The following is a 12,588-nucleotide window of genomic DNA, read 5'->3' as shown; positions in this document are numbered from 1 at the left end:
CACAGGAACCTGGCCACCAGGCACTAAGGTTTCTATTTTCTCCACTCACTCTTGTTCTCTCTGAGGTAAAAGCTGTCACCATCTCACACTGTCTTACCCTGTCTTTCTCTCCCTGTAAGATGTGTCTGAGAATATCTTAGAATTTGATTTACTCTTAAAGGTGAGGTCTCATGACTTGGTCAGCTCTGAGTGTACATAGGTATAAGAGGAAAGGGCTGGAGAAGGCAGGTTTCTCTCTGCCTTGAACATATAAACAGGACAGCCAGCTTTGATCTTGTGGCTCAGATATAGAACCCTGGCCTTAGGTGGCGATTGTGCTGGTCTCTCTCCTGCCACAACTGTGACAAGATTCCCTTGTGTCCAGTTGCCCAAGACCTACCTGATCACCTGGTATGTGGATCTGCTCTTGCTTTTTCTACCTGCTCATTCATCAAAACTTGGAGAGCACTCTGGGAGACAGAAGCAGAGGATATCCACAGCCTGTAGTCGGGAAGCAAAGACAGGCCCACAGCCTTGGGGCAGCTGAATAGGAACAATACAAGAAGACACCCAGGGATTTCAGAAGACTTAGTTCTTTAAACTGAAAGGTGTAACAAGAATACAATTCAAAAGTCAGAGCCAGAACCACCAGTGTGAAGGTTCAGAACAGGAAAATGAGTAGGAACCCAAAAGTTCTAAGCAGGCAAAGGCAGGTTGTCTGTTAGAACTGAACACCTTGCTTAAGCACACCAACTTCTTTAAAAAGGTGACTTATTTTTTTACATTTCTGAAAGGAAAAATGTTTACAGCTCAGAATTTTTCCCCTGCCAAATGGTTAGTCAGGTGGGAGGGTGGATTTCAGACATTTTAAAGACATTCAACAATTCACAAAATTTACCTTCTTGGTGTTTTTTTGGGAAAGCTAATTCAGGATATTCTCTAAGAAAACAGTGGAGTAAAGATAAAAAGAACAAGATAGCCATTCAGCAAGCACTGGAGCCACCCAGAGAAGCAGGGATAAGAGGTCCAGCCGTGGTGATGCCACCCCACCCAGCCCTGGAACCTACTGCTTGCAGTGGCAACAGGAAGAAAATTCTCAGATGGTGTTCTTGAAACCCTGGGAATTATTATGGGTGTGATAAAAGGAGATGAGGAAACAAACAAACAAACAAACAAAAGAAAAAAAAAAACAGAAAAAAGGCATGTAGAATGTAGGCGTGATGGTGTTCACCCATAATCCCAGTGGCAGGGAATGCAGATGCAGGAGAATCTTAAGTTCAAAGTCAGCCTCAACAATTTAGAGATACCTTAAGCAACTCAGCAGGACCCTGTTTCTATATAAAATATTAAAAGGGCTGGGACTGTGGCTGAGTGGTAAAAGGACTGCCTCTGGTTTCAATATCTGGTATCAAAAAAATAAATAAAATAAAAAAAGAATAAATAAAAATGCATACAGAAACTTCACGAAAACAAAAAGGTAAAGGGAAAATATTATACATAGTACACTAAGAAATACACTTGAATCAGACTATTCTTCAAGGGAGGTCACAGACTCTATTGTATTTAACAGACAAAACACACATGTAAATGATAACCATAAATAAAACTAGAAAAACATTTCTACCCTGGGTTGTGTGGGTGAGTCAAAGGAATATGGCCTCCTCTGTGGCATGGTCCTGGCAGGGGAGGCAGATGACTGCAGTGAGGAGCACAGGAGGGACTGATCAGAAGACACTTTGCCCACAATCTGCACCTCAAACTAAATGCAAGGTGCTAAATTTTTTTATGCAGAACTTCAAGGTCTGTACTAAGGAGACCTACCTGAGAGCCAGGGCATCAGCTGCCATGGTGACTTCAGAAGAACTCATCACAAAGTGCAGTCCATGATGGTGATGAGCTACCTGTTGTAGAAACAGATTTCTCAGAGAATGCCAGTGGAATGTCCAACAGCCACACCTTGAGGGCAGTCAGGGAGGGATTCAGATCATCCCTGCCTTCACCCAGAGGGCAGAAACCAGGCCCAGGGCAGTTCTGAACAAGGGTGGCAGGAAGTGGTCAGTTTCTCCTGGTACATCTCACCACTCTTTAGTGGTCTGGAGGACACAGCAGAGGCTTTCTCAGGCTGCAGCAGCTTCCTAGGAGAAAACTTCAGACAAGCTCAGTGTGTGTCCCACAATGAGTGGCCCTGAAGTGTGTGACACCCAGCACCCACCTCACTGCCTGGACACTCCCCTGTGGCTAAAAAGGCAAAAGTGGAGCTCCAGTGTGCCAGGCACCAAGAGTACTAGAGGAAATGAATACTACATCCTAAAATACCTTAGCAGTTTATCTACAACTTTCTGCAAAATATTGAAAACTGAAAACATTTAGCCAGAGTCTGAGAACTCAGTGACTTGGACAGAAGCTGGTTATAATGCAGTGAATTACACCGGTGACCACTGGTGCTCTCTGGTGCTGTTCCTGTGTTTCCAGTAAACAGATATTTGACTTTCCTGTAGCATCCAGAGCAGCAGTTCCTGTCATTATCCCATGTCTTTGGTAGGAGGTCATAGGAACATGCCTGAAACCACACACCTGGATGGAGCTGGGCCTGGATATAAGCTTGTCATGGCTGGTGTCAGGGGAGATGCTAAAGTCACAAGCATGCACAGAAAAGGAGAGAAGTGTACACAATGTGGTAACCAAACCAATTGGGGGTTGGCTTGGGCACCAGCTCCACACTGAATGGCCTGGGCTGCCCATACTATCCTTATCCTGTTATTGGGATCATGTTTCAGGACAGTTGAGTATGGAGGAAAGTGAGATGGCTCAACAATACTGGTGAGGAGTGGGACCTCTGTCCACTGCTGACTCAGTGAAATAAGAAACTGACCCCCAATGGGAAATGAGTCCCAGAGACAGCTGGATCTCTTGGTGGCAGGTATATATGTTTTCTCTCAAAGACTATCATCCAGATCTCTGAAATACACATGAAGTCAGGGGTTTGTAAGTCTGCTGCAAGGAGCAAGCATGGCAGCAGAGGAAGCTGCCACTTCCAGGTCCCTGATGTGGGTTCCTTCATGGTGACAACCTCCCCACTCCCTGGGGTCGCATCTGTCACTGTCCAGGTGTCAGGGTCAGGGCCCAGAATAATCATATCCACTCAACACCCTCATCTACACCTAAGGAAGGAAGAAAACTGAATAGGCATGAGGGTCCCACATCATGAGGAGATGATACTCCCTGGCAGCCAGTGGTCTTGTGTTGTGAGGAATTTAGGAATGCCTTGGGCCAGGGCCAATGGCCTCCACAATCCTGGGGTGGTCTCTGGGAATTATGGAGGCTCAGTTTCCTCACATCCTCCTGAAAAGAAATCAGAGGAGGAAAGGCTTACTGGGCCTGCAAGTCAGCAGGTGAGTGCAGTTGTATTGATAAACAGGAGTGGCCACTGGGCACTGGTCATCCTGTCCTTGTCCTTTCATCTGACTTTGAGCTGATTCCTTCCTGTAATTATGAGCCCAGCACACCCCAAACCTACAGCTTGGCTCAATTCTCAGATCTATTCACTGTCTCTTCCCTCTGGCGACATGATGCCCCTGTCTCCAAACTGATTCTTGAACTCATAGTCACTGTTCCATCTGAGTCTGCCCAAGTCAGACTGCCCCTGTTACAAATCAGACCCAGGGTCAAGGAGAAGGAACCCTTGGCCACTCACCTGTCCGCTGAGGCCTGTAAATGCAGCCAGAGTTGTCAAGTCAACTGCCTGAGTGCCACAGGGGCTCAGAACTCTCCTCAGCACTGGGAAGTTCTGTGAGTTCTGGCATGGCCTGCCAGGCTGACAACACATGCTTGTAAAGTATCTTTTGGTGTCATTGGCAATAGGCAAAACAGTTGTACATCTCCTCAGTGGTCAAGCATGTCTCTGAAGGCAAATTCTCCTGCCCAACAATACTTCTAGCTCTGAGATACAGAGATGCACAGAGCTGGCTGGGGCAACTCATGTACACCAAGTAAGTGGTGTGAGCCCTGCTAAGCTTTCCAAGGACAGCAGAGCAATAGACCATGCAGTTCCTCACTGGAGAGAGGGCTGTGTGTTCAGCATGTGCTGGGGAGGCAGAGAAGTTTACTGTGAATGGACACTTGGGCCCCACTCCCAGCCAGATGTGGAACCTACCTCCCAAGCTGACCTCAACCCCACCTAGCTGAACTCCAGAGCACCCAAAGGCTAGACATGGAACATCTTCCACCCCTGGAGGGGCAGGGCCTACAGGTGTTCCTGGCCAGAGCCACTTCTTTGCCTGGAATTATAACAGTCCTAATTTTATAAGGCTCATCTCAGCTCTGGGAACCCTGCAGATTAGCCAGGGTTAGTATGATTGCCCACCGCCCGCGGGGACAATCACAACCGTACGCTTTTCTTGATCACAGGAACCAAAAGGGTTTTATTCCACAAGTCTCAGACTTATATTGAGAACATCAGCCTATCAGAGAGTAGACTACCAGGAAAGTCAGTCTATCAAGGAACAGTCTCCAGGCAGATACCAGGATTGTCTCATGTACAACAGCCAACCAGAGTTACTTCCTAAAACTTGTTTATGAGTGCAGCTATGTCTGGCAAACTGCCAGGTGCCATCTTAGAGATCAGGCCATGGTGCAGCTCTGGGGCCCTCAGAGCCCACCCCTGACAGGTTAGAAGTGGGCACAACCTATGTGGGAAAACAACCCTTGAGGGAAGAGTTCAAGGGGACATGGCACCAGTAGCATGAGGACAGATTACTGGGGCAACAGGGGAAGGCATTCAGGAGAGAGAGATGGATAGACAAAGGTGAGGGAGCCACCTGTGGAGTGGGGGCACCTGAGGAGAGGGGCAGCCAAATGGGGGAGAGGGAGTACAGGAAGGAGTTGAGGGAGACCCTTGGGATGGGAGAAACCACAGTGGTTAGATACTCCGTTTGCTAAGACTAGCACCTGTGGGGTGGGAGAAGCAACCTGAGTGGAGGTGGAAAGAGCCTTTTCTGGTAGAGGTAGCAGCTTGGGGCTGGGGAAAGTTGCCAATTGGAAGATGGGGAGCTGTCTGGTGGTCAAGTGCTGGGGATGTAGCTCAGTTGGTAGAGTGCTTGCCTTGCAAGATCAAGGCCCTGGATTCAGTCCCCAGCACTGCAAAAAAAAAAAAAAAATACCCTGAAGTCACGTCATCGCTCCAGGGGGAAGATGGCACCCTCAGGACTGAAGGCGGTGTGGGGAAAAAAATTCTGAGTGGAGTCATTCGGAGTGTCAAAAACTAAGGGGAATGGAAGGTGCCCATCATGGACCACCCAAGTATGCACATCCTGTCATCCTGCTGTAAAATATCAGGCATCCTGGCTGAGGGCATCAGCATTGTTGAAGACATCAACAAATGGCGGTGAGACCATATCCCCAGCCTGGAGGAAATTTATTTGCTGAGCCCCACAGAGAAGTCGGTTCAGACTCTGATCACAGACTTCCACGGAACCCCAACCTTCACCTACAAAGCGGCACACATCTTCTTCACTGACACCTGCCCCGAGCTCCTGTTCAGTGACCTGAACCGTTCTCACCTGGCAAAGGTGGTGAAGATGCTGAAAGAAATCCACTTTGCCTTCCTCCCCTACGAGGCTCAGGTGTTCTCCCTGGATGTCCCCCACAGCACTTACAACCTCTACTGCCCCTTCCCGGCAGGGAAGGAGCATGGCATCTCGGAAGCTCTGGCCCAGCAAATTGCTATGCTGTGTGCCACTCTGCAGGAGTACCTGGTGATCCGCTACCACAAAGGTCTAATTTAATTCCTCAAGATTTTTCTTTATATGTAATAGACTTAAAAGACTTTTTTATTTTTTTACTATTCCTCTCTTTCCTGATGATTGAGAAAAAATTCACCTTCTCAGTTCCTGTTTTCAATCATCATAGGCCTGCTGATAAATATTAGTGGTAAGTTCTTCCTCAAGGTATGTTCAGTAGACCCACATTATATCAACATTTTGTGAATAATGCTCTTCAGTGTTTCTGACAATTATTCCCACATATTCTTGCTTATCATTACATGGATGATATTTTTATTGCTGGGCCAATACTTACAGAACACAATTTAACTAAATTACAACACATTCTATTACTATCTGACCTATATGTGGCCAGAGAAAATATTCAATGACAAATCCCTATTAACTAATTAGGACATAAAATACTCCAATTTTATTCCATTCTCCAAGTTCCAAAACTCTTTCTTCCAAATTCTTCTAAGTTCATTTACAGCAACTATTAAGTCATTTTAATTGGGATCCACCTTATATTTCTTTAGTTACTGATATGTTGTTACCTTTTTTTCCAGCTGTTGAGAAAACAACATAATCCCAACATTTTTTTTATTTATCTCCTTCACTCACTGCAGCTCTTCAGCATGTTAACTAGAAGTTATTTACAGTTCTTATAGGTAGATCCCAGCACTCAATGTTCTTTTATCTCTAATAATCCTTACAAGAAAGCTGTATGCATTTACTGCATCATCAAATCTTGTATGTCATACAGTGGTTATATTCTCCTCAATTTTCAGGAGAAAAAATGTTCTCCCTTATGCTGATATATAGGTTCAATTGATCTCAGATAGTTGTCATCATATTTTATCTCCTACAGGAACAGATATTCATGTTCTTTATGTTACTTATAGAAAGACTTAACATTTAGAGTATTTACAATTTTCTTCATATTCTCAAGCTGTCTTAACTAAATTTTTAACTCCTATTTCTTTCCATTCATCTCAGGATGAATGCCTTTCCTTGTGTCAAGTCTCTCATGCTCCTTCTATAATCTCCTCCATTCCATTTTACAGTGGTATTACTGTCTATATGGATGGAGGAACACAACAAGATTATTATCTATAGTCACTGATAAAAAATGGACTGATTATTACATATTGCCTCAAGTTTCTCCTCAGTGAGCAAAATTAGCTGCAATTATTTTGGCTCTTCATATGTTTCCCACAACATTAAACATCATTACAGATTCTCAGTATATAGCCAAACTGATAGCTTTGTATTTCCTCTGCAATTTGGTCACCTGATTTGGACTCTAATTTGTTATCCCTGCTTATTACTCTTCAATCTGTTTTATAGGAATATACAGCTCCAGTATTTCTTCCTCATATATGTAGCCACACTAAGATTTCTGGACAACTCACTGAAGAAAATGCTTATGCTGATGGTGCTCTGAAATCACTTTATCCTCTCTTTTCAGATGCCATGGTATCACACATTTTTTTCATCAAAATGTTCATTTTTAATGAAATTATTTTCTATTTCCTCTCAACAGGCACATATCACTGTTAATAATTGTTCTCATTTTAAACCCTTTTATTTCCCCACTTGGGAAATGGTAAACCCTCGAGGTTTATATTATAATGCTCTTTGGCAGATAAAAAATAACTCATTGTCCTCCTTTTCACACTTATTTCTTTTTACATGTAATCACAGATACATCCCCAGGTGTTATATGGGCCAATGCACATTGTTCAGATAAGGTCTCAGTCTGTATCTCTCATGTACTCCTTTGCACTGCCTCCATGGGCAAACCTCATCATTTGAAACTGAGAATGCCTGTACTTATCTTCTAGTTCCTTTGCTAAGTTTTGTAATCAATGGAATAAAATTCTAAACCATGGAATTCCTCACAATCCTCCTGGGCAGACTTTAGTTGAGCATGCACATCACACACTTAAAACGTACCTTTTAAAAGAAAACAAAAAGGGAACATAGTCTTGCTCATGTTAATAATGCTCTCAATATTGCCTTGTTCACAAGAAATGCTCTTAATATACAGTATGAAGATAATACACATCATTGGTCCTCTGTCTTTTCCCTAAGGAGCCCCTATCAATGATTTAGGTAAAATATCAATTTCCACCATATTCAATATGGCAGGACCCTGCACATTTAATTTCATGGTGAAGGGTATATGCTTCTTTATTAGTCCTACAGGTCCTGTCTGGATTCTTGCCACATGTGTGAGATCCATCCATTATCATGAGTTGGCATCAAGGACTTCTCAATCTGATTCCCAAATTCTATTTGACCCTGGATGAAGAGGACCCTAATTCAAAGAAGAAACATCCAATAGGAACAAGGGGCCCAAGAAACCCTCCATTTTGTAATCATCTAGTGACTTGGGGGGATATAACAATTTTAACAACATGTGCTCAACATTTGCAAGTCAACATGGATTTAGAATGTACCCTGGGAAATTTGGTTACAGTTCTGTTTGCCAAACTTACCCAGAATTTCACAACTATACTGACTGTTATTGTGTTATTTCTGTGTTATTGTATCCTTGTTGGTGGTGCCCCAGTACTTAGCAAAAATTGTTAATTCTTTTGAAATTTGTATCAATCTATTCTTGATAATATGGCAGCTATTGATTATTTTCTGATGTTACATCATAAGGGAATTGAATCATCTTAAGGACATTTAAAGAAGGTGAAGCAAGATGATGGAAGAGGGGATTTATTAGATTGGTTAAACTTATAGCTACAAAATTTTACATAGATCAAAGAACTTTTCATTGGAGAATGTTTATTGGTATTTGCCTTATTATACTTTGCTTATTTTTACCAATGTTTTCCTTGCTTTCACCCTCTACCTTCATTGTACTGAAGATTAGTCATGTCTATTTTAAAGGCCATACAAAACAAAAAAAGGGAGCTGTATGGATTTCAGATCAGTCAATGTACAGAGGAGCAAAAGTCCTTTCAGTTGAGCAAATGCCTCAGGACACAATAGGTGCTCTGTTTAAATGACTTAGAAATACTCTGAAACTCCTCAGTCCTTGAGGCCTGGAGATATTATCTTATTATAATAACTTTTGGTCCTAGTGGACTCTGAGAAGCAAGCAAGTTATGTGATCTGGACATGAACAAAGATAACTGTACTATGTAACCTAGTATAATGTGATATGACCCTGGAAAAGATAATAAACTGGAATTATTTTCCCATGAGAGCTTCTTGCTCTTCGCCATCCTGTGTGTTTGCCTCTTTATTAACTCTCCCATTAACCTTTATAACTGGACCCCAATTAACCTTTACTTACCACCCTGCACAAGTCTAAACAGGAAAGAAAAAGTGGGGAAACTTAGGCCTGACAACAGCAGCCAAGTGGAGCAGATGGATTAGGAATTACATCTGACCCTAGTCTCACCTTTTCCCCCTTCTCTCACTTTGAAAGAAAGGAGACAAGAATTAAATGCAGCACAAAGGAGCCCTGTTCTTTGAGAACATATTGAGGGCCCCTAAGGAGTACCAGCTAACACTGCCCAGTAGTGCCCTTTCCAAGACCCAGGTGTCCTGAAGATATGTGAATTTGACTGTACATAGGGAGAGGCTATTTTTATTTTCTGTTGCCATCCACACGAGTTTATTCAATCTAGCAAGATTATATAAAAACCTAGAGGAAAAACTAAGCAATACCTACTAAGAATTGAGCACTCACTGTGGCCCAGTCTTTCACAGTACCACCAACTTACCCATGATGACAGAAGAATGTCATTGATACAGATGGGAATACTGAGGCTTACAGAGCCAAAGTAACTTTCCCAAAGACAGAGGCTCAAACCCTGTATTCTCTGCCACTAACCATCTCTGCTTTTCTCAGTGATGGGGTGTGGAGAGTTGTACCAGGGGAGCAGATTGGGACTTGGAGGAATTAGCTCTGTTCTTTCATATTGAAAATTTTGAGCAAATTACTGGCAGTTAGCAGAACAATTTGAGGCAACTGGTTTGGAATTTGAAAAATTATATAAGTATATGATAAGTTATAAGAGATCAATGACATCACTACCACTAGAGAGAATGTCTGGAGACCCCTCTGGGAAAATTTTATTCCACTATCATTCTGGGGAGGAAGTAAAGCACTCTTATTATCTCCATTCTTCATTCGAAGAAACAAGGCCAGGAAATTTTGAAATATGCAAACCAAATGTGTTGAAACAAGAATGAGAATCCAGATCTCAGTGTTCTGCTCTAAGATGTTTCTCCCACCTGGCTATGTTGCCTTTTACAAGACCCATCATATTACTATCTTGAGGAGTGTTTAGACTACAGCTGTTGTCAAAGAAAAAAAAGAAAAGAAAATATCAGAGAAATCCCTTTATAATGCTGAGAAGAGGAGCTAGTTAGGGCTGGACTTCTACCCAAAAGACATATCTTTTATCTTAATTTTATCCTGCTGAATATTGTTGCAAAAAGTGAACATTTTATGTAAAATGTAATCTATATCTTTAAAGATTATAAGAAAAAGTGTTTATGGGGTCTTTCTGGCACTTATGAAAACTACATTTTATTGATTTTGGTGATATGTAGGGTATTCTCTAGCTTTTAAAAATGTGTACTTATTGTGATTTTACTCATTCTAGATATTCAATTCTGTTTTTAAAAAAGTGAATATTCTGGCCTTTGGGACTCCTGATTAAACAGTGACCAGCCCTCAGGACCCTGCACCAAATAGAAGAAAAAGTAGACTCAAATATCCACATGTTGGCTTAGGACCAGACTTCCTACAAGACTCCCAGAGAGCAAGAAATAAAAGCAAGAATCAATAAATTGGATGGATTCAAACTATAAAGCTCTTTCTCAGGAAAAACAAGAATGTGAAAAGAGACCCTATGGCCTGGGAGATAATCTTTTCACAGGCACTTCAGATAGAACACTAATCTCCAAAATTTATGAAGAACTTAAAAAAATTTACAACAAAAACACAAAGAACGCAATCAATAATTGGGCTAAGTAACTGGACAGACACTTCACAGAAGAAAATAAATAGGTGATTAACAAATATATGAAAAAGTGTTCTTCATCTCTAATAATTAGAGAAATGTGAAGATTCAAGCAGTGTGTTGGCGTGGATGTGGGGAAAAAAGTCACACTCATGCATTGCTTGTGGAGTTGCAAATTGGTACAGTCACTCTGCAAAGCAGTATGAAGATTCCTCAAAAAACCTGGAATGGACTCACCTTTGACCCAGCTTTTCCACTCCTCAGTTTATGCACAAAAGAATTAAGATCAGCATACTACAGTGGCACAGCCAGAGCAATGTTTATAACTGCCCTATTAACAATAGCAAGATTGTGGAACCAACCTAGATGTCCTTCAATAGATTAATGAATAGACAAATTGTGGTATGTTGGAATATTGCTTAGTTATAAGGGAGAATAAAATTATGGCATTTGCAGTTAAAAGGATGGAATTGGAGAATAATATGCTAAGTAAAATAAACCAATCTCCCTCAAATAAAGGCTGAATATTTTCTCTGATATGTGGATGATGATACATAATAGGTGGTTTTGGGCGGTAAGAAGGAGAATGGAGAAACTTTAGATTGTGTAGAGGAAAATGAGATGGTGGTGGGTGAAAAGAGAGAGAGTGAACTGAAACAGACATCATTACCCTGTGTACATATATGATTACATGAGTTGTGTGAATCTACATTGTGTACTACCACAGAAATGAAAAACTATACCCCACTTGTGTACAGTGTATCAAAATTCAGTTTGTAAAAATAAAAAAAAAAAAACTGGCGGGTCGCAGCAGACTGGGTGGTGGGAGCAGTGTGGCAGCCAGGCAGCACAGCTTCGGAAGGCTCCCAAGCACCGCAGCCCGCAGTGCCCGCACACGCCCCGCCAGGATGCCCAAGAGGAAGGTCAGCCAAAGGCGTGGCGAGGGAGGAGCCCAAGCACAGGTTGGCGACCCTGTCGGCTAAGCCTGCTCCAGCCAAGGCAGACGCCAATCCCAGGAAGGTGGCGGGCAAGGATAAATCTTCTGACAAGAAAGTTCAAACAAAAGGGAAAAGGGGAGCAAAGGGAAAACAGGCCGAAGTGACTAACGAAGAAACAAAAGAAGACTTACCTGCTGAAAATGGAGAAACTAAAAACGAGGAGAGTCCCGCCTCTGTTGAAGCAGAAGAGAAAGAAGTCAAGTCTGATTAATCACACACTATGTCCTATCAGTCGTCCCGTTTCCCTTCTTGTACGATTTTTTTTAGTAGCGAAATTATTTACTGGTTGTTTATTTTGGGGTACAACCAGAAAATAGTGTGGTATTGAAACATGGGAGGCTTGGATTGTCTTGGGTGTCAGCTTAACATTCCATAGGTGGGGTTTAGTTTTATATCCTACAACACAAAGCATATTAAATGACAGTTTGGAGTCACAGTCTTGCATTTAATGTCTTGAATATTTTAAATTATTCTATTCCTGTGTTTTTTAGTAGAATTGTTTCCTGAAGAAGACAACTCCTGGATCATTGCTGTCAGAATCGTGTGTACTTTGTAACATTTTTGGCCATGGAAGTCTTAGTTTACCTAATATTTTTAATGTGCTGTGAAAGATTGAAAGTTTGAGTATGTAGTGTGTGTGACAACGTTTTGAATTAGTGGGACCAAAATAAGAGCAGCATTCAAAGATACTGGTACTTGGTACTCTATTAAGAAAAATTTGCCTCCAAGTTCAAAGCTGGAAAGTCACTGGAATAACTGAAAAAGAATCACAGTATAAGGCTTTTTAGATTTTCGGTACTATGTTAAGAATTGTGTACAAAGTGAAATGTCTGTGTACTGATTCTCAATACAGCC

General features: G+C 42.0%; 1 protein-coding gene across 1 annotated transcript in view; it reads left to right on the top strand.

Annotated features, from left to right (window-relative positions):
- Positions 1–11,944, top strand: part of LOC124974660 (non-histone chromosomal protein HMG-14-like) — a 131,062-nt gene extending 119,118 nt beyond the window's left edge. The window contains exons 3-4 of the mRNA XM_047537764.1: positions 2,069–2,135; positions 11,664–11,944. Coding sequence (XP_047393720.1) covers positions 2,069–2,135; positions 11,664–11,944 — 348 coding nt within the window. The remainder of the gene's footprint in view (positions 1–2,068; positions 2,136–11,663) is intronic.
- Positions 11,945–12,588: the final 644 nt, after the last annotated feature.

The sequence above is a fragment of the Sciurus carolinensis genome, unplaced genomic scaffold, assembly GCF_902686445.1.
Source record: "Sciurus carolinensis unplaced genomic scaffold, mSciCar1.2, whole genome shotgun sequence".
NCBI classification, from domain to species: domain Eukaryota; kingdom Metazoa; phylum Chordata; class Mammalia; order Rodentia; family Sciuridae; genus Sciurus; species Sciurus carolinensis.
This window is presented reverse-complemented; position numbering and strand designations above follow the sequence as displayed.